We start from the raw sequence: 27,792 nt of genomic DNA on the forward strand, positions 1-27,792 counted from the left end.
AGTACTAACTCCCACTAACCATAAGTATCGGATAACTCTGTACGCCAAAACCTATAACATATGGTTACTACTACTAATTAAGGGATAAAAAAGGGCAGCACTGTTTTTCTCTTATTTTAGCCTTGAGGTTCGTCACTTTAGACAGTGCTGCTATGCCAATATGCATAAATTCTTCTCTTTTCATCTAGCACATGTATTTATGCAGTATAATCCAACACTTATGAGCTCTGTTTTTGGCGTAGGCTAAATGATTTCATTTGATGGAAATGCATGCATACAAGATGTTTGCTAAAATGTCAAAGAGATGTTACTCGTCAAGAATTTCATTAACTTTTCGCGAAAGCTCTTTTTTCGTGGACCCAATTAAGTTTGCTGAAAAACAAAATGTGAGAGCATGGACATCACAGATATCCAGTTTGGTGAGGGAAAACCAATCCATAGAGGCCATCAACTTGTTCAAAACAATGCTAAAAGATGAACACAAACCCAATTATGTTACAGTTTTAAGTGTTATAAGAGCTGCCGAAAAATGGCAGCCTATGGTGAGAGGAATTCATGGGTTTACTATCAAAATGGGATTTGAAATTGAACTACCTGTTGTAACGGCTCTTGTTGGTGTTTACTCTATTTGGGATATGGATACTGCATGGCAATTGTTTAATCACACAAAGGGGAAAGATGTAATTTTGTGGAGTGCAATGGCTTCAGCTTGTGTCAAGAGTGGAGAGTATGTCGAGGCTATTGAGCTTTTCAGGGAAATGCAACTTTGTGGTGTGGAGCCAAATTATGTTAGCATTGTGGGGATTGTCCCTGCTTGTGCCAGTCTTGGTGCTCTGAGTATTGGAAAAGAAATTCACGCTTATTCAATAAAAGTTTCGTCTATATCCCATGTTAATATCCAAAATTCGCTTGTGGATATGTATGCTAAATGTGGGAGTTTGAAGGCTTCCATTACTGTTTTTCGTGGAATAGAGAAGAAGGATCTTGTTTCATGGAGGAGTATGATTCATGGATGTGTAGCAAATGGTTGTTTCAATGAGGCTTTGAGCTTGTTCTCTGAGATGAGGTATTGTTGCTTTGAACCGGATGAGGGTGTTATTCGTGAAGTGATTGGAGCATTGTCACAACTGGATGAGATTAAAATTGGACAGTGTTTTCACAGCTTCGCGCTCAAGCAGGGATTTCTGGGATGTGTTTCAGTAGTGACTGCTCTTCTTCACATGTATGGCGGTTTTGGTGATATTGAGTCGGCTAGGAGCCTGTTTGATCCCCTAAAATCAAAAGATCTTATTGCCTGGAGTACCATGATTGCAGCATATGCCCAAAGTGAGTGCCCTAGTAATGCACTTGATATATATCGACAGATGCAATCAGCAAATGAGAAGCCTAATGAAATCATCTATGTTAGTTTAATACAGGCTTGTTCTTCGATTGCTGCTGAAGTGATTGGAGAAGGGGTACACGCACAAGTGATAAAATTGGGAAATACATCCAATGCATTTTTGATATCCTCACTTATTGACATGTATTGCAGATTTGGACGCATAAGCCAAGGACAGGCAATTTTCAGTGAATGTCCTAACGTAGATCTTATCTGTTGGAGCTCAATGATCAATGGTTATGGAATAAATGGGCATGGAAATGAGGCTCTTCAGTGTTTCTCAGACATGTTAAACTCTGGGATAAAACCAAATGATGTTGTTTTCGTTTCTGTTCTATCTGCATGCAGCCATTGTGGTCTTGAATATGAGGGGTGGAACTGGTTTCATGCTATGGAAGAGCAATTCGGTGTTACTCCAAAACTTGCACATTATGCTTGCATGGTTGATATGCTTAGTCGTCAAGGCAATATAGAAGAAGCTTTTGAATTTGTCAACAACATGCCTATTGAGCCTGATAAGAGGATATGGGGAACTCTGCTTGCTGGTTGTAGAAAGACTCGTGTATCAGTTGAAATCTCTGAAACTATTTCCAAACAGCTTATTGCTTTAGACCCAGAAAATACCAGCTATTTTGATATTCTATCAAACCTATACGCAGAGCAGGGCAGATGGAAAGATGTCAAACAGTTGAGACAACTCAAGGATGAGAAGAATTTGAAGAAAGAGATGGGTTATAGCTTAATTGAAACCGGTGTGTAGAAAGGTACAAAAAATAAACCGTACGTTATCTACTTGGAAACCCAGTCATAGATTTGTGGAATTCTATGTCTTCTTCAAACTGTCCTCTTATTTGCCAATTTGTTGTCTTGACTCTTGTTCCAACCAAAATTTTTGAGAAGTTGGACAATGACAATCTCAATAATTCATCTCTATGTTCTGAAGTGAGTTTCACCTTTAGAGACACTTGAAATACCTTGCTCTTCATTGGGTACGTACGTGACAAGATAACAATGTCCAAAACAGAAGTATGACGTGCCAAATTGATAGTAGTATTCTACTTAAGAGTTAGTTATATAATACAGACCAATATTATAAGGGTCTGAATGCTTCCTTAACTCTGAATGACAGCTACAGTTTAGGAGGAATTCAATTGATCGATGTTAGTCCTCTTACAATTGTTGGAACCTATTACTCTTGATATCAACAAGGCAGATTACCAGTGATGGGCAGCAGCAAAATATGGATGTTTTCCAGTCAAGAACAGTTGATACATTATTACAAAAGAAAGCAGGCCATTGGGACATGGCCTTGGAAGATGTTATGGAAGACTAAAGCTCCAACAAAGACGGCTTGCTTTGGATGAACAGATTACAGAGTATTGGTTATGCCATGTGCAGTAGACTCAATCTTTGTGAAGAAGGGCAAGAAACCACTGACCTCCTGCTTCTACATTGCATATTTACAAAGTAAGTCTGGTACCTTTTTTCGAATATTTATGGGGTGCATTGGAATCTGCTATACATCTCCTGAGTTGCTGCTAAGTTCAACTCAGATAATAGCAGAAACTGTCATATCATTCGTCTAATTGGCTTTCGGGTATGTTTGGGGGACTTGATAGTTGTGGAGTTTGAGACTTTCATAACATATAGTGGATGTCAAAGAAAACTTGTGTGTAACCTATTTCAGTATTGTTATAGAACAAACCATTATGTGTCTCTGTATAAAATGTTGAGATTAATAGTTTTGTTTGCTATAGTATTCAGCTTATAGAATATAGAGCAGTTTACGTGATAATAACGTGATATTTGCCATCAATATTTGTCTTTTCAAGATGATACACAATGCACATTGAGTAGTTTAGCCCATCAATGTAAATATCAGATCTTTCAGGCTGAACATAATCTCATTGGATTCGTTGTATAAGTATTGTCTCTGAATCTATTGCGCAAAAATCATTGTACCATGTTAAAATTATGAGTAGGATAATTCAAGTATCTCGAGGCACGACAAGGCTAACACTGTTATAGTGGTCAAACATGTATCAAAGCTTCTGAAATCTCCACTCATATTAATTTTTTTCAAAAAATTAACCAAACCTTATGAAAATGAAATAATTAAGACAGTTTTGAAATGTTAGTTACGATTATACATTATAGAATAACTAAAAAAATTGATACGAACCAAACTACTGACACCCCTAATTTGTTTACACAAAGTTGCATCAAAAGACTAGAATTTTATTGAAAGTCAAAGTTTATCCAAATTATTTATTTATGCAAGCGAAATTTTGCATGCGACCTTTACCATCACTAGTTATTAAAAAAAAGAAGATATTTTATGTAGTTGTTGTAAAGCAAAAAATAGATTGAAATATCTTCCAGTACAAGAGTTTTTAGTTTTTCAATACTTTTTTCTGTGAATTACACTAATCATGAGTTAATTTCTCAAATGGTTATCAAATTTATAATTTATTTTATAAAATTATTAAACTATTCATTGTTATTAATAGTTACTTATAAATAATTTCTTACAAGATAATTATGGTCGAAAATTAGAAAGAGGAAAGAGAAAAATATATGAATTTCTTGAAAAAAAATATTTAATCGAACTTTGTTAAGAATATTTTTTTCCTTTTCTTTGTTTATTGTTGTTGACAATTCCATTATGATTCATGTTTTTGCACATATTAAGAGCCATTTAACTAAACCTCAATATTTTATTAGCAAATAGTCAAGAGACTATGGATGTGTTCATATTTTTCAATATTCTCGTATTTGCTTGGTCAAAAAAATTTATAAATATTTTTTTTGAAATATAAATTTCTTAAAAATGAAGAAAAATGATTTTTCGGAGGAAAATAAGCTCTACAAGTATACCACATGTTCACCCTCACAACGTTGCCTCCATCCCTACCATCTATTCTTTTACTTCCTCGCATAATATTTGTCTAGATTATATATAAATACTTTTAAAATAATATTTTACTTTTGTACTTTCGTAGATGTTGAACCCCCTTCGGCTACTTCGTGTGTCTATTTCTTTAGATTTTGAATCCCCTTATTGAAAATTCTGGCTCCGCCACTGGTATGTATCACATGAGCTTAAGAGAAAATAAGAGTTGCAAGCACGTCTTCCACTAACTTATAACTTCTTCGTTAGAGAATGATTCATCCCCTTCTACTCCTATTTTTTTATACTCTTTTTCTTCAAGTCCTCCATAATATAATTATATACTATATGCTTTATTAAATTATATATTCACATGCCTCATTGCTTAAACTCCCGACAATAGTAACTACCCTATTATTTATTTTATATATTAAAAATAAGCATTGTCTTGGTTATTCATACTTTCTTATTTTCTTTTTTCTATTATCATAATTATTAGTTTATTTTACCTTTTTTTTTTCTGTCCTTATTAATGAAATTTGCTTATAATCTAACCTTTCATTGAATAAAATCACAACTTCAATATAAAATTAGTGACAAAAAATCTAGTTATCCCTAGATGCTTCGTAATAATTCTTTTGTAACATATTATCAAGATTTCAAAAATGCAAGTTTATATTCTCAACAGATAATAAATTGACAAAAAAATCTACATTGGAAAAAAATATCACCGTAAAGTTTTATATTACCTTTAATTGAATCTTTATATACATATATATATATTCCAAATATTATCTATTGGTCGCCAATAACTCATATTGTAATAATCCAATAATATTACATCTAATTATAACTAAATATTAATCAATTAAATGCCAGTACATCTCAAATTTTAAATCTAATCCAAACTTGAAAAATTTATTAAAAACCAAATAGCAATATTACATCTAATTAACTAAATAACAAACAACTAAATGCCAGTTTATCTCTAATTTTAAATTTAATCCAAACTTTGTAAAATTCATTGAAAACCAAATAACAATATTACATCTAAATAACAAACAACTAAATGCCAGTATATCTCTAATATTAAATCTAATCCAAACTTTATAAAATTTATTAAGAACCAATTTAACAATATTGAATCTAATTAACTAACTAATAATCAACTAAATGCCAGCTTATCTCTAATTTTAAAGCTAATCCAAACTTTGTAAAATTTATTAATAACCGCCCCACTTATTCAAATTCCTTCATTTCAAGAAAAAAAAAAACTTTTTCTTGGTGAATAAGAATTTGATTATTAAATTGTAATAACTGCAGTAAAGACAAATTCTTTAATTTTTTAATTCCACCAAATCTAATTTTTAAATTTTAATTGACCTCATAACAATACATCCCTTGAGTTCAAGGAAGCATCTCATGGACCAGCTCATTCGTGTGTACAACATTAATATATTTATCATGCAATTAAAAATTAATATAATCATATTATAAAATTTTAATTAATTTATTAAAAAAATTATATAAACCATATAATGCATGCCTCATTGTACATTTTCAAGAAAAGTCCACAACTTTATCAGCCATTTTCAGCAAAAGGGTGTTCAAGATATGATTTTTCTTGAGAAAAAATAAATCAAGATTTGATTTTATTTTATTTTTTGATGAAATAAATCAAGATTTGATTTTTGGAAGAAAAGGGGTTGGAAAAAAAAAGAAGAAAATTTAAGGAGGGAACAGTTTCAAACTTTCAAAAAAAATCTGTGACTGTTATAAAGGTAACATAAAAAAAAAAAAGGAATAGTTTACCGTTTGGCTTTAAATGTTTGAAAATTCTGTTTTTTTTTTTAATCTTCATCTTGAAGATTGCTTTTTTATTTACAATTTTGCTGCATATTCAGAGTTAGTATAAAAAGTTATAGTTAACAATGACACATGCTGTTTTTCTTTTGCTTTTGTCTCTAAAGAGTATAAATTATTTTACTTTTTGCTTTTAGCAGTAGAAGATTCTGTGGTTTTATAAAAGTTCTTGGTTTGAAATCAGTCATCAATTTTCTTGAACTTGTGCTTACAAGTCTTGAAACTACTTTTGTGTCAATGCAGATTTGATCGCGGAGTTTACTGATCAAAATGGATAACATTTCAAGTACTGATGAAAGTTATGATGTGGGATATGGATATCAGCCATCACCTTCTTCTGTGGATGATCAATCACCAACTGAAACAACAGGTCTTTCGACGTTGAGTGGCAATTCTTTTGCTTATTGCAGAACAAACTCAGAGACTTCAGCTTTTTCTGAGCATACAGATGAGAATAGTTGGTCTGAGACAGGTTCTCCTTTGAGTTCACGGAGTTTGAAGTCTCCTACTCGTGCAGTGCTTTCGAGACTAGGAATGAGGCAGCACAAGACAATTGCAGATGATCCTGACACTGTAGATTTAGGTAACTTTACATTTGACAGTTAAAAAGTTTTTTTTAAGTTTTATATGAAATTGCTAACTTTTTGTGTTGGAAAATCGATAGAGCTTGAATTGATGAAGGAGAGATTTTCGAAGCTGTTATTGGGAGAGGACATGTCAGGAGGAGGCAAAGGGGTAGCAACAGCAGTGACAATATCAAACTCTATCACAAATCTTTATGGTAAAAGTTGCTCAAATACATTAAGTGAAATTTTGTTATGTTTCTTGTTTTACTGATTGGTGTTTTTTTGTTCTTCAGCATCTGTGTTTGGTCAACACCAAAGATTGGAGCCTTTACATCCTGACAAGAAAATAATGTGGAAGAGAGAAATGAATTGTCTCTTATCTGTATGTGATTACATTGTAGAATTTGTTAGTACATCACAGATGCTACAAGATGGAACCACTATTGAGGTGAAAAAAAAAATTAGCAGAAGAATTACTCTCACTTCAGTTTTTGCTTATCTAAGAGTGTTAGTTAACACAATGTCAATACTTTCAGGCGTTGACAAGCAGGCCGCGGTCAGATATTCACATCAACCTTCCTGCATTGAGAAAACTCGATACCATGCTCCTCGTAAGACCACAACTATTATCTCCAAAAACCAAAAAATTTACAGTCAAATGCTGATTCTGAATTAGCCAGGGTGAAGCTAAAATTGATAACTTTACAGGAAATCTTGGACAGTTTTGAGGCCACAGAGTTCTGGTATGCTGAGAAAGGAAGCATGTCAAACAACTCAACACGTGCTGGATCGTTTAGGAAGATTGTTCAGGTACAGCCTCAGCCTCAGCGTAAGGAAGAGAAGTGGTGGTTACCAGTTGTTTGTGTTCCTTCTGGTGGCATCACTGAGAAGGAAAGGAAGCACTTGAGACACAAACGTGATTGTGCCAACCAAATTCACAAAGCAGCAATGGCCATCAATAGCAGCATCCTTGCTGAAATGGAAATCCCAGAATCATACATGACATCACTCCCGAAGGTATCTTTCATGACATGTATCAAATACTTGTTTGATCAAATAATACTCAAATTATAATACACAAACATGGAAACTGCAGTACTAATGAGGAGGTAATTTTGCTACAGAGTGGAAAGGCAAGTGTTGGAGACTCTATGTATCGCCACATGTATTCAGCAGAGAAATTTTCCCCTGAACAGCTCCTTGACAGTCTAAACATAAGCTCTGAACATGAAGCTTTAGAGCTTGCTGACAAAGTAGAAGCTTCAATGTATACATGGAGACGTAAATCATGCTTGCCTCAAGCGAAATCATCATGGATCATGGTAAAAGATCTAGTCACTGATGATCGAACTGATAAGAATAATGTTTTAGCAGAACGAGCAGAAAGTTTGTTGTATTGTTTGAAGCAAAGGTATCCTGAACTCTCACAAACAACATTGGACACAAGCAAGATTCATTTCAATAGGGTAAAGTTTTACACAAATCTTCTTTGAGTCCATGACTTACACTTGTTTTATCATTCTTGAATAGATAACAAATGAGATACTGATTCTTGCAGGATGTTGGCAAGGCAATCTTGGAGAGCTATTCTAGAGTACTAGAAAGTTTGGCGTTCAACGTTGTTGCTTGGATCGAAGATGTACTTTTTGTAGATAAGACAATGAAAAACCAAGAAGAATAGGAACTGCAGTAAGAAAAACCTTTTTTGATTACTGAATAGGATAGAACCAAGTAGAGAACTCGAACAATGGAGGATCAATTTTACTATGTGAAACCAAATTGATTGTGTAATTTGAGAGTAGTACTCAAACTTGGAAAACATGTTTTGTTTTTAACTTGATGATTTTGTATATTTATAACTTAAAAATCCAAGAAGCAAATTCTGTAGTTTTTCATTCTTTATTCTGTTAGATCCTTCAATGAGGACATTTTGGGTCAGTTCAGTTACACCTGCATTTGCCAGAATATTTGCCGCTTATACAAGTGCTGACAGAATAAGGAATAGTTTTTGGTACTTGAGAAGAACTAAAAGAACGTACATATTTTGGTGATTTTTACATGCTCGGATGGTTAAATTTTTTGAAAAATATTTCTTTACGAAAACAAGTGTTTCTTAAAAAAAATTAAGGAAATTCCACAATGATTTGTCTAGATTAATCATGTTCACCTCCACCCAAACAAGAACGACATGTATCATTGCATTAACTGGTAATGTTTCTTTCCTTCCTTCCTAGCCAACCAAAAGAATAATGAAACCCCAAACAACAATTCTTAGAAAAATCAACAGAAAGAAAACATTAGGAACTCGAAACTTCATACATAATAAAAGAAACTTCCCTTGCACGTTCATCTTTGGAAATAACTACTAATAAAAAAACCCTGCATAATCTGCAAAGAGAATATTATTAGTCATGCACTAGACTAACGGTATAAGTGCAAAATCAGAAATCGCAAACAACACTTCAGACTGCATACAAAAACATAATACCATAGCCACAATGAACTTACACAAGCACTTGGGACTGAATATGTTCGATAGTCTACTATAATGGTGAAATACAAATGCTAATCAACAGCATCTAACCCTTCTTTTCTTATTTTTCTTTTTTAGGGTGGGGGTGGGGGGTTGAGTCTGGCGGGAACAAGAAGATCAACTAATGAGAGCATACAGAGAGTTCACAACAAATTTTACTCTGATTTTGAGGATACAAAATGACTTTGCATATCATGAAACAGCTACATATCGTTCCTTTGAATATTCTAATCAGCTCAACATAAGGAAAACAATAGTTCCAATATGTACAACAACCACCAAACAGCACCAATATTTGGGCAATCTAGGAAGGGGCTTAACGAACAAGTTAGTAGTCGAGCGGGGTCCTAGAGCAGTTGGATGGGCAGGCTAGAGAAAAGCTGCTTCACGTTTTATCTGCAACTCAATGCCCCAGAAAAGAATGGGCCTCCTAGCAGCTTCATATGCCGCCAAAGGCAAACAGAGCAACGCTCTGACATGGTGATTCCAAACACCAAACAAGTGCATAGGGTTAGTTAATGAAAGACCTGTCTCGGCTCTGCTCCTCACCCAATTCAAAAAGAAATTGTGCAACTCATATCAGCTGTCATCATCTACTGCACCTATATATGTGAGATCTGTCCTTCTCACTCTTACAGTTCCTTTAAGCCAACTTGATGCCTTCAGATTGGCATGATCACCCCCACCAACCAAGGGAGAGTTACTGGATGAGTTGCTTGACCCTGCCCCGTCCTCTAAAAGAATCCATGGATCCACCTCATGATCATTCTCTTGCTGTGATGACACGTGCTTGGCCTTCCCAGCCACACTTGTGGCAGTTCGTAATAATGAACCTGGATTCCTCTGAGTTTGGTTTGAACCATTAGAAGAGTGCAATACAGACACTGGGTTGCTGGGTAGCAGAGAACTGAGAGCAGCTGGTAATACAGACGGGGGCTGACAAGATATTGACAACCGAGCAGAAGGGAAAAGTATTGGCATGGCACATTGGATGCGCCATCTGACTGTTTCAGGCAGCTGCATCCGATCTAAATCATTCTGCACCAATCAAAAATATAATGAAACACCGTCATGTAATTTATCAACAAATATACATCAGAGCCAGCCAAAGAATGGACAACTTATAGAATAAATACATTCTAAAACTCCATTAAAAAAGATCCAGGATTATCCAAATTATTTCACCTACACTGCGACTTTAGAATCCTATTCCATTGCTAAGCAATCTTAAAGACATTTGCATGATTAAATATTCTCTTGCCATTACCTATCTATATATATTCTATTTTAAGTATATGCTGGTGGTGGCTGCATCCAAGGGCCTTTGCAAAGCGTGCCAAAGAGTAACCTCATAGATAAAAGGACCACTGATTTACACATGAAGTCTCATTTTACTAGTATTTATACTACGGTGTTGTATTTAACAAATATGTAATGGCTGCTTAATATGGAGAGGAAAGACAATATATCATTTACATGCTTTTACACAACAAAATGAAGTTGGACCTGGAAATTTGTCGTTTTCCATTTAAAATACTTCATCATGAGGTTACTAACTCAAGATACAGATGTACTAATTAATTCTACCAGACTATGCATATTAAAGGTCACAAAAAATCATACCTGCAGACTCTCGGCTCCCTCACGTTCAAACGCAGAGTAGTCCTTGCTAGATTCACTGGGTGCCTTAGAGCTTGATTTCCACTTGAGCCAGCGTGGTTGGTGGCAACTCAGCAAACCATGCAATAACAGTAATAAACGATCAAAGAGACTTTCTAAGGACACAACCACAGAAGCAGTAGCAGAAGCCTCCACAAGTGAATCCACTTCTCTCTTCGAACTACAAGCTTGATTAAAGGAGTGGCTAGCATCTTCGTGCACAACCCTACTTCCAAGGATACGTAATATAACTGAGGCAAGCACATGTCTCATATTACGCCCTGATGGCTCCCTGACACAGTCAAATATCACGATTAACGTTATATATAGACAAACCTCCTGCTACTTTAGAAGATATAACTTGCATACCACAATGGGTATATTCCCTAAAATCAGCAATTAATGGCAAGCAATAATGTGTGTTGCATATTTAACTCACCACAATAACTCTCTTATCAATACAGTAGGTTAGCTGCAACCTTAACATAGAAACTTAATTTAATCGCATAAAACTATGACCGCATATCAGCTAATCACTATATTGATTTCTCAGTCGTGACCTGTGGCATATACAAGAACTATGTAGTATGGGCTTCCATGAAGAAAACCAGAGGACAGTCTGACACGGCTATATTTACAGATATTAGTGGTATGTTTAAGCAATGGTGAGAACTCAGTCCACGGCATATTCTTACCTATCTGCATATATTATAGAAAATAGTCTCAGGATGAACTGCAAGCGCAATGACAACGATGCTCGCAATGCTGCAGGTGAAGGTGGTACTGTTTCTGCTGGACCGGTGGCTCGTCTGGCTAACCCAGGACTGCTACCTCTCGTTCCCTTGCGGCTGCTTTTAGTTGTTGGACTTTCAATTCCAGAAGCAACTGTTCCAGCAGGCTTGCTTGCTTCACGAGTAACTGCATTGATCTGTTGCTCAATGTGGTTCATCTGTTTGATCATATCACTAGCAAATGTGCTTCGTGAATCATCTGAAGCTTGATCCAGACAAGGGAGAATTAGATCAACAAGGGCTCTCTCAGTGACATGGAGCTTTTCAACATCAACAGTACGACCAGACCCCTTCACAGGCCGCTTCAAGGTAGTACCTTCATCCACCACTTCTCCTTCTTCTATGGAGGAAACTTCAGATTTGAACTTTTCCCTCTTGCTTGTTGTGGGATCAGAGTTGGTAGTACACCACCCCCACGGCTTCCAATATTGAGCTCTAGTTGAAAGACCTCTACTTACAGCAATATTATTGAGCCGTTGACGAACAGATTTCCTTCCTAAAAGAACATCATTGCCTCCTAAAAACCATTTAGCCTGTAATAGCATAGAATCCTCGAGTGACCTCCCCAAAAGATGTACAACTTCAGAAAAAAGCGGAGCAGCATCAGGTCTAACAAGCAACCTGGTAAGGATCATTTCAATAATGTTGCTCTCGTTCTCTGAGACTGATGCTTTATCAGTGTTTGGCGAGAGGGATCTTAAAGCTTCAACTAAAGAGAGATCATGGGCCTCCAGCTTCTCCATTACAGCTTGCTCGTTCAAGAGGAGCCTAAGCTCAACCCATTGCCAATGAAACTTAGCAGGCTGCAAGGTATCCAAAATGTATACTAGCTTATCAAGAAGCTTTGTCTCATTTTCAGCACAATGGAACTTTGACTCTCCTTGCAATGCCACCTGATTTCCGTCATTCAATTTAGCAATTGTCGGTGGTATTCTACAATCAATAAGGGCATTCAGGAAAAGCCGTGCACGGAGTGGCACAAAGGAAGAACTCTTCGAGCGCAAGTCAACACCACTTGCTTCTAACAGGGAAGCAAAATCAGAATCAACAGTATCGGCAGCTATGAGGTCATAAAGGCTATGTGTATCTCTCAAACATACTTCGCGAAAGGGCAAGTGCTTTATAACATCACCAAAAGCCAACATTAAAGAGTGATGCAAGTGCTGAACCTCATCACGTGTCCCAGAACTTGCATTGAGAATCAATGGCCTCCATAGCACAAATGCAAACATTGAATATGCAGGAGGGAAGACCAAGTTTAAAGGTAGCATCCGCTGCATTCTAAATAGGGGCAGAATAGAAGCTTCACCCAGAAGGTCTACAATAAATCCATCCGAAACTGTCCTACAGTTCCCCACAAGCACCCTAAACCAGTGGACGGAAACTTCAGCCAAACTATCTGCTTTTAGTATTCCAACTGAACGTGCATTCCCATTTGAATTGGACCTCATACTCCTCACAAAATGGACAACGTCTAACCCATCCTTTAATCTGAAGAGGGAGACCATCCTCTCCAGGCTAGAAACTCCCTGAAGAATTGCCCCAATAACAAGTGCAGACACAGCTGCAGATATTTTCGCAGCCCGCCCAATGACTACCCTACTTGAATTGTTGAGAATATCACTTGACAGATTGCTATCATTCGATTCCGGAGACAACTGAAACTGAGACCGAGGAGCTTTTCCAGGAGCAGAAAGTTGTGCAAGGGCAGAGGATGTTTCTGTAGCAAGAGCAACTTCAAAGACGCGGCTTTGACGCTCTCCAAGAGCTTCCTTAAGTATACAAAGACATATCACATGAATGCGTAAGATGCAACGTGCAAACTGCAACGAAGCTGAAGTGGATGAACTCGGGTGATTATTACTGGCAGTCAGATCAGGAATCTTCGCTATGACTTGCCCAACATTGATAACAATTGCAGATATGGCAGAGGAAACCAATGTTGGGTCTCCTTCCTGAGCAGCACCACCTGTCTGCCTCATGCAATCCATTAATCCCATTACAATCTGCTGACCGATCTGATACACATCTTCCCATTTTTGGGATCCAGGCATTTTTCCTGAGTTGGGCCCAAAAAGCTTTCTGTCTTTGCCATAGAAATAATTGACAGCTTCATCAACCTTTTTTTGCACAATGTCCCTCATGCTCAAACCAACCCTAGATACCCGAACACCAGTTATCTTCTGCCGGAAGTAATCATCTGGATCCTGCACTCCCACTGGGACACCAAGTGGAAATCCAAACTCTCCATCCACCAGTCTTCCAGATTCAACTTCAGAAGCAAGTCTCTTGTCAAAGGTTGACTTGACATTCTTTTCCCATTCAGTAACACTCCCAACACTACCATACTTCTTCAAGAGGTACCGCGCATAGATTACAGCTGGTGAACCTGAAACTCTTCCATTTGACGTCAGAATAGTTTGAGCACGATGCATTACCACTGACAATGTTTCAGGAATAAGGTCTGCAGCAACAATGATGCCTTCATACCTGAACCAAAGACATAACAGGAGGTAAGGATAGAGATGGTCCAATGGTTCAACTCTGCATCCCAAGAGAGTAGTTTGACACTTGACTAAACAGAAGACACCACAGAATAATTCAAACCAGATAGCAATAGAAAATCAAAAAATCTAGTGACAGCTCCAAGAAATGGCCCAATAATTTCAAGCCAATAACCTAAGGATGCAGTCTAACCCGTTACTAAACAGAAAAAACCACAGAATAATTCAACCAGAAAACAGAAAGAGAAGCAAATATCTTGTGATATCTACCTAAATCTGACTCCATTCAGAAAGTAGCTACTAAAGCAGACTAAAAAGGCCATTTATTTATTTAAGTACAGAAGTTCCGGCTTATAGGTAACAAGTTTTATCTGCACAAACTGGACTCCACCATCCAAATTGATCTATCAATACTAAAGGAACTTTCAAAAGAATTTGAAAGCATTATACACATGAAAATAAGAGAAGTAATTTATTGCGGACATCTTTTTCTAATTGACCCTTCACATCGAGAAAATCTACCTCTTACCCAAGATGCAGCCAGAGCTACAATACACATGTTAATAACCAATCAACTAGAACTGACAATGGCAAAACATTCAAAACCTGATAACAAAACAACTGCAGAGAAAGAGCTAATGTCACTATCCTAAATGACAAAAATAGAGAGCTCACCTCCGCATAGATGAGAGCAGATATGCTTCGCCTACTTCACAGACATTGTTTTCTGTGTTCTTAGGAATTGTTAGAATGTTTCGACTACCATGAACTGTAGTACTGCAGCTGCCAAGAACCTTAGGTAACAACCACAAAAGGAACCTGGCTGCCAAAACTAATTCATCACAAGCATCAATCAGATATAACACCGCTGATAATTCATCTTCACCAATCTTCCAGCGCGCACAACCCCGTTCATCAGCAGCAGAGAATGGTCGACCATATTGGCCAACCTTAGTCACAGTCTTCTCGGACTCTTCCACTAGCTCCTTCACAATACCTATCAACCACAGAGTCATGGTCCTTTTATCTACAAAACGTAGCCGCTTCAAAATTTTCCCAATAGAAACAACATCTCCATTAGGCATTCTGATACCATCTCCTGACTTGGGAACACTGCCTTCAATGCCAGGCCTATGATGTGGGCAGCTAACCTTACTATCACAAACATGGCTTGTGGATGCTCCCTGACTACCTTCAATCCTGGCTGCAGCCAAGTGCGCAAGACTCTGAGTTTTACGGACAATTTTTTGCCGACCCCTTGAAGCTGTCTTGGCTGGTTTAGGAGGTGGCTCTGCTCTAAAAGACTCGATGGACTTCTGGCCTTTTCGCATCCACCAAGTTTCTTCATCATCTAATGGATTTTGCGGATAGATCTGACTGTAAGAGCTTTTCTCTTCGCTTAATTTTTGTTTCTTTGCCCTTCTGCATTCTTCACACCCAGGTGTTCCTTCACTGCTATCCATCCCGTTGCTACCATAAACAATAGCCTTCCTCAAACTTACCTGAGAATCCTCAACTCCAGTATCTGTTGATGAAGAGCTTGGAAATTGCAGCAATGCTGTAATTGACCTTTTCAACTCTTCAAGCTCAACATCTCTGCCAACATTTTTGGACGACATAAAGGGCCCAGACTCAGAAGAGCTCAACTGATCAATGGAGGGAGCAGATAGATTCTCACCAGAGTTAGGACGAGGCTTACGCTTATGGTAAGAACTGCCACAAGCGCTGTTGTAGCTATCAATCATCCCATGAAGGACTAGCTTACGTTCATTGCAGTAGACATTAACTACCTCTGAAAGGACAGGGGTATCAGCAATTCGAGCTTCTTCTAAAGCATCATGAACATAAGGACCAGGTAGGTGCTTCAAGACTTTACAGTGTCTTTTTTGTTTCACAGGATCGGAAAGAGGTCCATCCCCATCCATTATTCCACTAACAATCAGCTGCCTCACATATGCTTGTGGGTAAAAAATTCCAGCGCGGATAAGTTCGATAATCAGTAGTTGAATACGCTTGAAGCCTTCTGTATTTTGCACTTCATGCTGATCTATCCAGCACACAATGGTATCATGCAAAGGGCTTGGGCTATCAAACATACCTAGGAAATCACTACATTTTTCACTGGCACGCCTTGAATTACAGAGAGATTCAGAAGCACCACTAGCAAGAGTCCTACCAGCATAGTTAGTCAGCTGGCCAGGATCTTTTCGAAGATGGTTATTCTTAACAATTTTGAGGTCCCTGGGCCTTGATGAAATTCCTGACTCTCTCATTTTCAGTTTCAAAAGCCTTACAGCAACATATATAGCAGAAAAATCCTTCCTCCCAGTGAACTTCATTCCACGTGGTGGTGCAAAACGGAAATCCCTGAAATCACAAGTTGCCCACTCACAGATGAAGAAAACGGAACAAATAGATGACAAAGTAACACCCCGGATATACTTAAGTGAGGAACGCAAACAGGAACTAACTTCTGCAAACCAACAATCATCAATAGAACTCTCACGAACATTCTCAAAAAGAAACTTATATGCCTCTCTCAAATCCCCATGCGCAAGGGCTTTATCCAAGGCGTGTAAAGCTTTGACAACACTTTGCCCAGGATGGCCAGGTCTTGCAGCTGTTGCAAGATGTTGTGCTCGCTTCTGAATTGAAGATACAGCACGACTGATCGAATAAGAATCAGACCGAACCTCCGGCCCTTTATCTCTAAGAAAATAAGCAACTTCAAAAGGGCCATTTTTAACCTTTCTAGTATCCTCAGTTACCTTTGAGTAGAGACTCCCATCAGTCACCACATTGGTCATCACACATGGTGGCAAAGGAAAACAATCCAAAGCGACAAAAGTATCAGGCACAGCCAGCATCAGATATCGAAGCATCTCAACAAGAGCAGCCATAGTATAAGCCCTACGAGAGTTGTCAACAAGGTCAGATCCACCAGGAGAAGGTTCTTGGATGAAACGAATAGCAATTCCCACCAGAGTGCGAACACAAGACTGAGATAATACAACAGTGTCTATGAAACCATAAATTACAGGTAATAACAACTGCAGAACCCCAAGTAATTCTTTTTCCTGAAAAGCACAAGATAGAAGACATCACAATCTCAGCAAAAAATAATAATAATAATAATAATAATTGGCCAGCCATTTAACATTTTCATTGAAATTAAAACAAATGTTTAAGCAGACAATACCTGCAGTTGGTTGAGCACCCAATCAATAACGAGTGATGGGATAAGCAACCCTTCTCTGTGATGCCATTGTAAAATGCGCACAACATACCACCATTTAAAATGCAGCGAAGGCTCTTCACAATCGATGCTCCCCAAGGTTGGATCACTCTTGAGCGGAATTGATCCTGCATACACCATTTGTTGCGACCGATCTCTGATTTGTAAAGCAGAATGGACACTGTTTCTTGAAATAAATTCATCCAACAAATATTGCAAGTAATCAATAACATCTTTTGTCCATTGCTCAGAGCGGGAAATATGTGTTTTGTCTGGCACGCCAGATGATATACTGGAAGAGCCAGGGCGAACCTGCAAGAATAAAGTACAATTTGATCCTTCTAATGGTACAAGTATTCAAATTATTTTAAATCCAGTATCAGCCAAACAAAATCATTACCTGATTCAGATAAGTTACTTTGACAAACCATGTTGCTCTTAGTAATGGCACGTTATTTCTTACAAGGACTTCAAAAAGTGACTTTCTCCTATAACCGTGGGGAACATGATCAGCCAAAGACTTTAGCCTTTTATGCTGTTGGGACAAACCCTGGGAATAAGTGCAAATTTTCATAGTCAATTCCAGTTAAATTTACCAAAAATTTGTTTGTTCAAATAGCGCATCAAATATTACATCATAAGAATTAACAAGTAACTTCAAACAAAACAACTGAAAGAGAAGTAACAACTGATCTTCCACATCAATAATATACACACTTTCCAACAAACTAAACCTTAAAGAAGGGCTGCACAAGTCACTGTAGATGAAGTGAATATCTTAAGTTAATAACAGCAATAGAATTCCTAAACTAAGAGCCCAATCCAAGTCAATGAAGTCGGCAATATTTCCTAGCAACTTTCGTTGGTGCACTTACCTAGGATTCGAGCAAATTAAGATCAAGAAAACATAAGTGATGCATTATTAACTTGACTGGTAATGAATGAACCTGTACTCAATCTCTCACATACTTTTTTTCTTTCTTGGCCAAGGATGTAAGGTAAGTGTTGTTGCATCCACATTGGCTAAACTCCAAGGACGGGAAGAAAGTAATGTAAGTCATCACATCAAAAATATTGCATTCAATACACAAAGAAAATGATAAAAATGACAAAATGGAGACTTGGATTCAAGTATTTTCATCTGGCTGCTGAAAGCTGAAAGCATGTCCTTTTCAAGTCTTCAGAAAAAGGAAACTTAATCGAGTAGAGGGGGAACGCCAACTGCATAGGATTAGATGTTAAGTATATAGCTTGTGACAATCTACTCTAGCAAGAAAAGGTCTAGAAATCATTCAGAATTCTAAGCCCAGAAACTTCACCAGAAACTCTAATCCTACGGAAAAAGAAGTTGAAGGAAAGAAAAATAAGGAAATAAGATAGACCAGAGAACCAAATTCATTCATCTATGCACTCCACCCAACTAAGAACTAGCTTAAATCAGAACAAGACCAACCACGATTCTAGTCCTTACTTCTCTCTATACTCCGAGGAATAAAGGAGGCTACACCACAATTCCCCAAGAGATAAACCTTCATGAATCAGAAATAAACTTTAAATTGATCCCGTCCATACTCTATGGTTTCACTTCAGAGAATCTCAACTCTAAGAGAACCCCTAGTTTGTCTTAAAAGGATAAATTGTTTCATATGGGAATGAATGACTCAAATAAAGCTGAATGGTCACATATATTCATATTTCACACTTAAACTGGCTTGGGACTGAGGTGTGATTGATAAAAAAAAAATGAAATTGGTAACTTTGTGTATTTCTATATTTTTTTTTTTGAGAAGGTAACAGTAATTTCTATATATGATTAAGATCAATCAGTACATTGGTTGTACTTGCACCATATTTACATCAAGAAACTCTTAAGAAACTGGAGCTATTCTAGTCTTCTAGAGGGAGTCTAATACATCTAGAATTTCAACAGTTCCTACAGAGTGAGGCTGTCTACACCAAAAACTAAAGAGCAAAATGATTGATAAATTATTCCAAGTGAAGATGCTGCAACTCAGAGGGAAGAATGCAGTACTCTCCAATGAAATCAACACACACAGGAGAACAAATGTGACATGTATGATAAGATAGTTACTTGTCCCCCTCCCTTTCTGATTACAAAATCTGAAACATTCACAGGTTTGGCTTGATACTACCCCTGAATTAATAAAGATGCTTCAGTAAATCAGCTTTACAACCATGACAGAGCATGGATAGTATAGGAAAAATCCACCTTTAGCTAAAAGACATCTGTTATTTTAGTGAAACGCATCCATTTTCTACCCCTAGAACAACTTGGACAGTGAAGATTCATTCAACCAACCCAAACTTGATTGTGATTTGAGGCATATTTGTTTTTATCCTTGTTCGACAAATCATCCCGTGCAGATTAGTTAAATAATCCAAACCCTTCTGTTTATAAAGTTCAGATGAACTTCGTAATCCAAACCAAATGGGCCCTAGCTCTTTGCCAACTATCAACCACGACACATGATAGTTAGTCAGCACCTCGTCAAGAGCTTGAACTCACCTCCTATTGTTCATATATGACAGGATCACCATAAGCACACAAATGGAGAGGAAATGTTTACTGTTTTGCTATAGTGAAAAACCTCATCACATACACTACATACATTTCTGTATCATGCTCAACACGCACTGTTTTTTTCTTTTCCGATTCAATCATTAGCAAGCAATAAGAACATTCAGATGTCATATTTCATCAAAAAGTCATTCCATGGATTCCTGACAAGATGGAAGGCTAACCTCAATCCACTTCTTCCTGAACTCTTCTCCGCATGATCTTTGATCAGGAAAGATACCAGATTTTGTCAACTGTAAGCCCTCAAGAGGAACTCCATAAACCTGACCTGCCTGCAATCAGAACAAACTCATGTGATCACCAGGTTAGTTTCATGCGTTTTGAAAAATACATGTTAGACTACATGGAAAGGACAAATGTTAATTCTTCGTAATCAAGAGAATTCAAGCAAAAGCCCTGATCCATAGTAAAAGATTGCCATATATATTCATTGATGGCTGGTGGTATAAGCTCCAAGGCAAAATAAATACCATCAAGAAAAAGCATATTACCTTTCGCTTCTGAGCTCGAGATTCATTGATAGCCCTGTGACATTTTCTAATTGCCTGCAGAGAGACAGAGACAGCTAGTCAGTAATTTTTTTTTTGTTTTTTTTTTTTGAGGAGTCAGGCAGTAATTTTAAAATGGCAGACCTATGAACAACAATAACATACCCAGTGTAATCCCACAAGTAGGGTCTAGGGAGGGTAGAGTGCACGCAGACCTTACCCCTACCTCATGGAGGTAGAGAGGCTGTTTCCAAAAGACCATCGGCTCAAGTAATGCATATCAAAGTGAATTCAAAAAGGAGTAACATAAGTAATGAAGACATCACAAATAATAGGAGAAGCATTCTAAAGCATACAGAGAAAAAGGACAGTAACCACAACAACATAAAATGATAACCGAAGCAAAATAAACATGTAATAGCAGAAATCTAGGGACCAAAAATTACTAGAATAGTGCTAATACTATTGGTATGCAAGGAGAAAACTATCTCGCTGGACAACACGACAACACTCAACTACCTACTAACCTACCATTCTAATATGCGCCCTCCATAACTTCCTATCTAAGGTCATGTTCTCAATAAGTTGGAGATCCGCCATGTCTTGTCTTGTCTAATCATTTCTTCCAATGCTTCTTAGACCTACCTCTACCTCATCTTTTCATCACAACCAACCTTTCACACTTCTTCACCGGAAAATAACAGAATGGCATAATACACACTTTTCAAATTCCTAGACTATAGTGGCAAGTCAATTGTTGTGTTTCGGAATTAGGGGAAACAAAGCAAAATAAGGCATATATACACTAAACAGTCACTAAATTGCACATAAAAGGCAATGCACAGTCCAAATATATATTCTCAAAAGTTTACCTCCTTGCACTTGAAGATAACAGGCTTCGTAAAAGCTGGAAGCTGAGTTAATGATATCTCCTTGACTTCCTGGTAACATGACAATCAAAAAATCAATTACATAATTAGTCTGCCAACCAACCATTCCGCAAGAGCCTAGGAAGAAGAAGATCTATAAGGCCACAAAATAAGAGGAAGAGGAGAAATAAAAACACAGAAGAATGTTTTTTTTTTTTTGATAACCGAGACAAATGTTTTTTTTATAAAGATAAAGAAACAGAAAAATGCAGGAAAAGAAAAGAACAAAGAGAAAATAAAGAAGAAAACAGAAGAGGATACTGGTGAGGAAAAAAAGTGCGGGTTTTCTAGTTGATAGAAAAATAGAGGAATGAAAAAATTCCTGGATTTATAATCACCAACTCTGCACAATAGATGCTTATAGTTCTTCTATTCCATAAGAAAAAACAGATCATGTTTCTAGTATATATTTAAGAGCATTCTTTTATTGATGAAGCTATTAAAGAGCATTCGTAACTGTACAAAATTCTGAATCCTTTCTACACAGACTTGGATAGGAGCCGGGAACTAAAGCACCACACCAAAAACTCTCCTCCACAGAACAGTTAGGTCTGCCGATAGTATTCCAAACAGGGAACTAGATCAAGCATTAATCAGTCAACATAAAGTCATAATGCTTGATTGCGAATAGGCAAGGAACTCTTTTTCATCATGGTTATCTGGTTAAACAGTGGATTCATTTGAACAGTACTATACAAATTTAGGGTGAATAATACCACATATTTCATGTTCCCTAGTGCATAAGGCTACGCCCTCATCGTAGTCCCACTGTAACAAATTCATTAGACAGTGCGACACTTCATGTATTCTTTTTTTTTTATGAAGTAAGATGTTGTATTAGAAAGGCATCAAGAAGATGCAAATTACATACACAAAAATATGGTTTAACTCCTGAGAACAAAAACACCTATTTAATCAGGGAGTTAACCACAAGCAAAAGGATGGTCGCTAAGCCATATTGAGGGAGCTAATGAAATCTAAGAGGGGTAATATATCATTTACAGGGGATAAGTTGCTCCATTGAAAGAGACTAATAAGGCAAAAGGATTTCAAACTGCTAATTGGAGTTGAGATACCATCAAAACATCTGAGATTCCTTTCCTTCCAAATACACCAAAAAATACATGATGGAATCACTTCATGTATTCTTTTACTAGCGGACCATGAAAAACCTAAGTGTTAACTAATTAAATTCTCCATAATGCAGATATGTATTTATTTGGGGAACAGGAAGAAGAAAAAGAGGATAACTTGTAAATTGTCATGGTGAAGCACCTTAATGTTGTTTTAGAGCAGTTAGCTTAAACAAAGATGAGCATTCAGAAACAAGCAGAAAAAGTAATATTCATGCAAGTAAAAAAAAATGAACAGCACAGAAGGAATACCTCAAGACCTTCAACAGTCTCCCGGTAACCGGATTGGAGATATTCTTTGTTCAATGTCTCCTCAGGGCAATTAGGAGTCTGAGGAAGAAAATCAGGTGGTCCAAGTCTGAAAAGGAACTCAATAATTAGCAAAATGATACCATCTAAACCAAAAAGTACACAGTTTTCACGATTTATATTCGCCAAGTTACCTGGAATTCAGATGTTCCTTGTCACACTTCAATTTAAACGGGGTCAGTTGTAATGGTCGTCTGCAAGAACAGATCAAGCAATCTTAGTCTCTCCTTTTTATAAAGTAATAATTTTATCAAAAGTGTGGGAATGGAACTCTTGTTTATAAGAAGTATACCAAAAATCAAAAAGCCTACAAAAAAGATGTGCACCTAATCATTCTACACATAAAGGAACCTCATGGGTACCACCAAAAAGAAATAAGGGATCAGAGGTTATTCTTCATTTGTGCAAAATTCCATCTCAACGAAAATTAAGGAAGAAAAAGGGAACTACAGATGCATGGAATCCATAAAACCTAAAATTTGAAAGAAAAACTCAGGTTATATAGATTGAGACTAAATTTCTTCTTTCCTTCCTCAAAAAACATATTTTTTTCATATTTGCAATGTATTGTGCAGTTGTGCTTGTACCAGTACATGGGGAAAGATGAACAACAAATATTTTATCTGCACTTCATGATTTTGAATTCCCCACTAAATGTTCCCTTTTACCATTGAGTTCATCTATAGTTATGACCAACTTGATGAATTCATTGACAAAAATGAAGTGACCAAATTCAAGATCATGTATTATTTGACTTTAACTGCAGTTCATCCTGCCTTAATCAATTCATAAACAAATATAAGGTGAAACTCACAGTGATCAGTATGTCAGATGCTGACACAATCAGATTTTTTTACAAGTAAGGCTGACATGTCCAGATTGTTGAAACTGACAAGCTTCTGGAATGCTATTAAAAGCATGACAATACAATTGCTCCTGAAGAATTTCAACACTTAAGGAGATATTACCTGGAGAAATTAGGCGGAAGGGAGGCTGAATCCACCCGAGATGAATCCCTGGCTGAAGGCCCCCCAATAGTGCTGTTATTAACTGCACTAGTGCAGCTGCCACCATGATACCTTTGCATCTCTGCAAACTATCACCTGCATGCTGCCTCCAGCATCGGACAGCAGTAGAATGTATTCAAGTCGAACTGCAGGAACTGTTACAACTGTAATTACAAAATTATGTAATAAATATATAGTAATAGTAATAACAATAACAACTAGAGCTAGATTTCAAATAAGGCAATATTCATTGTAGAAATGCACAATTGTGTAAAAACATATAAATATGTGTATGTGTGTTTGTGTGTGCAAAATATATATTTGATAACGATGTGTATGTGTGTAAGTACACATATACAAGTATGCATATATTGGAGTCTCTGTGTGTGTCTGTGTCTGAATATATATATACCAGTATTACATTATTAGCAGTCTCCTATCAAGTATCAACACTTTGAACAGCCTGATCCCAATCCTTCGATACAATTGATCCGATCTTCAAAAAATTGCCTTTGAAGGGCGGTGTTTGTCTTTGCTGCAGATCATGTATAAAAATAACAAATCAAAAGAAAAAGAGTATTCAATTCCTATTCCAACTTAAATTTGAAATTTAAATGTTCTCTGCAGTTGCTACCTATAAAGGTATATTAGCAGAAGTAACGGACATTTACTTCTATTTATATAAATCTTACACCTTACAAAGGTACTTGGGCAGAAGATGGTTGATTTTTAATTCCTAGATTTATCATAACTATGCACATACATTGCACATAGAAATCCAAGAAATTTACTAACATAGAAATCCCACAACTAATGTAAACTGAGTGAATCTTACGTTTCCACCATTTCTCAACAATCCAAAGATAGTAACTAATCCAACTACACCACATTGCACATTTTGCAGTCAAAAGATACAGAATGGCCTGATTAGCCATCATTGATAGTCCGGAAAAGTAAGAGAAGGAACTAGATCCACCGGCAGTCGACGTCAAGGGTTTTGAGTAAAGTAAAAACACCTACGGATTCTAAATCACTAATGAGATCCTCTTACCAAACAGGTCAAAATATATCTGGCAATGCCAACCAATAGTGAATAAATAACAGAACACCCAAAATAATTACCCACTATTAAAGTAATCTCAATTAATCAATCAATTAGGCCTCAATCCCAAACTAGTTGAAATTGACTATATGAATCCTTTATATCGACATCAAGGATTTTGAGTAAAGCAAAACAAAAAAACTACAGATCCCAGATCCCAGATCACTAATGAGATCCTCTTCCCAAACTGGTCAGACATTTCTCACAATGTCAAACAATAGTGAACAAGTAACAGAACGTCCAAACTAATTACCCACTATTCCAATTTCCAGTAATCTCATTAATCAATCAACTAGGCCTCAATCTGAAACTAGTCATGATTGATTATATGATTCATTTATAACGACTTTTAAGTAAAGCTAAATAAAACTACAGAATCTAGGACCCATTTGCCCAAGAGAATTATGCACTTTTTTACGGAAAAATTTTCACTTTATTTGAAAAGCAGTGTTTGGTCATAAAAATCTAAATACAACTTGAAGTTGTATTTGGGAATTAAAAAAACACCCAAAACCCTGTTTTCACTTTCACTATATTTTCCTTTTTCAAATTTCACCCTAAATTTTTATTTTTCATAAAAATGACCCGCTTATTTATTTTACCAAATAAGTATTATTTGCAAAGCCTATAACCAAACACAACTCCAACTTCAAAAATTCCAAATAAAGTGAACAAACATTTGTAATATTATGTAGTAGCTCGGATATGGGATATTCAGTGTTGTCAATAAGTTTCTAAGGCATACTTATCCTTGCCAATGAGCCTCTTCTATAGAGGCGACACTAAACAATTGATATTTAACTTCATCGTGATTTTATTCAAGGTCTTTGTTCAAATACTTATTACTCATGCTTATAATTATTAGTCTTGGACTAAACAGGCTTATATGTATTTTTTCTCCCTTTGCTTTCATTACTCACGCTTTATTTGCACACAGTATCTATTGTGAGATAATACTTTTTTAGAGCAGTTTTGATTGTATATTTCATATAAATTAGTCAAGTAGGGTGATTTTGCTAAATTTTAGAAATTGGGGGTCTAAATCATATTTTAAAAAAGCACATTCAAATTCTTCGCAAAAGATATGACCAGACACAACTCCAGCTCCAACTTTAAAAATTCCAAAATAAAGTGAATAATATTTGGTTTTCATGGCAAAACACCTACTAAATCACAAACGAGATTCTCTTCCCAAACTGGTCAAACATTTCTCACAATGCCAAACGATAGTGAATAAATAACAGAACGTCCAACATAGTTACCCACTATTACAGTAATCTCAATTAATCAATCAACTAGACCTCAATCCCAAACTAGTCGCGATTGATTATATGAATCCATTATATCGACATCAAGGGTTTGAGTAAAGCAAAAAATCCTACAGATTCTAAAGCACTAACGAGATCCTCTTCCCAAACTGGTACATTTCTCTCAATGCCAAATGATAGTCAATAAATAACAGAACATTACAGTAATCTCAACTAATCAATCAACTACGCGTCAATCCAAAGTAATCGTGTTTGACTATATGAATCCTTTATATCTATGCCACTCTATTTGTGCCCATTTCATTCCAACTCTAAATAATACTCCACATCTTTAAAGGCAACTTAATAAAAGATTCTCTAAATAGCACATATACACATACACACATACAAGTCATACAAATGACCACAGGTATTACAGTAATCAGAAGCCCAATAAAAATAATTACTCTTAAACCTAAAAGAGCAAAAAAGTTAACTAACTATTTCAGGGGAGGAAATCAATGCCCACCCCTCCAAGTAACTTCAGTAGCATTAGTTAAACAGATAAGTAACTACTAAAATGCACAAATTTCCATAATTTCAAAAGATTAACTCAATTAACCATACCCAAATTGTAACAAACAAAACCCAACATAACAGTCCCCAAAAAAATTGAAAATTTAAGCAGTTGTTTGATTAAGCAAAATAGATCACCTGAATAAATCAAGAAACGCCAGAAACCGCGGAATCTACCACAGTCAATCACTTCTGATTCTCAAGATTACTGAAGTTTTAAAAAAAGAGGGGTTTTTGAAACTGAAAGTGAAAGCTAGGGTTTTGGTCCCCCAACTCAAAAAAAAAAAAGAGGGATAACAAAATTCGACGATTGCGAAGCAAAAGATTCAGATTTCAAGTCTAAAGATAAAAGCTTTGTAAGATTTAGGGATTGAATAAGAATTTAATCGAACGAATCGTATATAGATGTAGCAGTATTTTTTGGTGTATGTATAGGTTTGATGTATAGATATAGAGAGAGAAAGATAGGAACAGATTGAGTTAAAAAAAAAAATGTTTTAGTGAGAGAAAGAGGGAGAGAGAGAAGGGTCTCGGATTTGAGGAAAGCGTGGGGGTGAGAGGCGGGTTTTGACTCTTAAGATGACGATAGTGTGTTCTATTATTGGTAATTTTAAGAATTACTTACTTAACTTGTGTAAAATTTATATCATATGACTCACTTACTATAACAATTACCTATTTATTAAAAAATTTACCAAAAAAATAATTTATTTAACATGTTGGAAATTTGTTTTGACCAAATAGGAATTTCTTTTTTCTTTGAATAAGAACGCCCTACAACATAATTCTTCATCGGTCCACTTTTAATTGTCATGTTGCGTTTTTCGAAAGTCAATTTGACTAATTTTCAAAGTTGAATTAGATTACATTAATTCAATATTTAAAGCAAAAAATTAGATATTCAAATATTATACTAAAAGTACTATAAATTTCAATTTTTTGCATATCAATATCATGAAAAAATGCATCGTAGAATGTTA

General features: G+C 36.4%; 3 protein-coding genes across 10 annotated transcripts; 2 read left to right on the plus strand and 1 right to left on the minus strand.

Moving 5' to 3' along the window:
* The first annotated feature begins 293 nt into the window (after positions 1–293).
* LOC125816428 (pentatricopeptide repeat-containing protein At4g33990-like) lies at positions 294–2,141 on the plus strand. The gene has a single exon (XM_049496034.1). The coding sequence runs from the start codon at positions 294–296 to the stop codon at positions 2,139–2,141; it is 1,848 nt and encodes a 615-aa protein (XP_049351991.1).
* Positions 2,142–6,350: 4,209 nt separating this feature from the next.
* Positions 6,351–8,640, plus strand: LOC125815728 (rop guanine nucleotide exchange factor 3-like). Its single transcript, XM_049495274.1, has 7 exons — positions 6,351–6,717; positions 6,799–6,915; positions 6,994–7,148; positions 7,237–7,311; positions 7,409–7,717; positions 7,825–8,166; positions 8,259–8,640. Exons 1-7 carry the CDS (start codon positions 6,405–6,407, stop codon positions 8,379–8,381), a joined length of 1,434 nt encoding a protein of 477 aa, XP_049351231.1. The 5' UTR covers positions 6,351–6,404; the 3' UTR covers positions 8,382–8,640.
* A 757-nt stretch (positions 8,641–9,397) lies between these two features.
* On the minus strand, positions 9,398–27,322 carry LOC125816771 (mediator of RNA polymerase II transcription subunit 12). Of its 8 annotated transcripts, none has more exons than XM_049496395.1 (14): positions 26,951–27,322; positions 24,309–24,422; positions 23,849–24,033; positions 23,015–23,074; positions 22,824–22,929; positions 21,382–21,450; positions 20,513–20,566; positions 20,186–20,293; positions 17,823–17,972; positions 17,387–17,734; positions 14,863–17,264; positions 11,588–14,173; positions 10,857–11,184; positions 9,398–10,271 (listed from the first exon to the last, which is right to left on the minus strand). In XM_049496395.1, the coding sequence occupies exons 3-14, from the start codon at positions 23,965–23,967 to the stop codon at positions 9,813–9,815; spliced, it is 6,789 nt and encodes a 2,262-aa protein (XP_049352352.1). In that variant the 5' UTR covers positions 23,968–24,033; positions 24,309–24,422; positions 26,951–27,322; the 3' UTR covers positions 9,398–9,812. The 8 variants fall into 8 exon arrangements, with proteins under 8 accessions (XP_049352352.1, XP_049352351.1, XP_049352347.1 ...); XM_049496394.1 differs by having other exon boundaries at positions 23,849–24,042; XM_049496390.1 differs by having other exon boundaries at positions 23,849–24,051.
* Between the last annotated feature and the right edge of the window lie 470 nt (positions 27,323–27,792).

Source organism: Solanum verrucosum, unplaced genomic scaffold (genome assembly GCF_900185275.1).
Source record: "Solanum verrucosum unplaced genomic scaffold, falcon-dt-bn FXZP01000261.1, whole genome shotgun sequence".
NCBI classification, from domain to species: domain Eukaryota; kingdom Viridiplantae; phylum Streptophyta; class Magnoliopsida; order Solanales; family Solanaceae; genus Solanum; species Solanum verrucosum.

Excerpts from the sequence above, each read along its gene's own strand:
- LOC125816428 (XM_049496034.1), top strand. The coding sequence starts at position 294 with ATGTCAAAGAGATGTTACTCGTCAAGAATTTCATTAACTTTTCGCGAA.
- LOC125815728 (XM_049495274.1), top strand. The coding sequence starts at position 6,405 with ATGGATAACATTTCAAGTACTGATGAAAGTTATGATGTGGGATATGGA. Across the intron at positions 6,718-6,798 it reads TCCTGACACTGTAGATTTAG|AGCTTGAATTGATGAAGGAG; the intron begins GTAACTTTACAT and ends GAAAATCGATAG. Across the intron at positions 7,312-7,408 it reads AACTCGATACCATGCTCCTC|GAAATCTTGGACAGTTTTGA; the intron begins GTAAGACCACAA and ends ATAACTTTACAG.
- LOC125816771 (XM_049496397.1), bottom strand. The coding sequence starts at position 23,967 with ATGCAAAGGTATCATGGTGGCAGCTGCACTAGTGCAGTTAATAACAGC. Across the intron at positions 20,567-21,381 it reads TTATCTTCAAGTGCAAGGAG|GCAATTAGAAAATGTCACAG; the intron begins GTAAACTTTTGA and ends GTCTCTCTGCAG. Across the intron at positions 14,174-14,862 it reads CTGCTCTCATCTATGCGGAG|GTATGAAGGCATCATTGTTG; the intron begins GTGAGCTCTCTA and ends TCTTTGGTTCAG.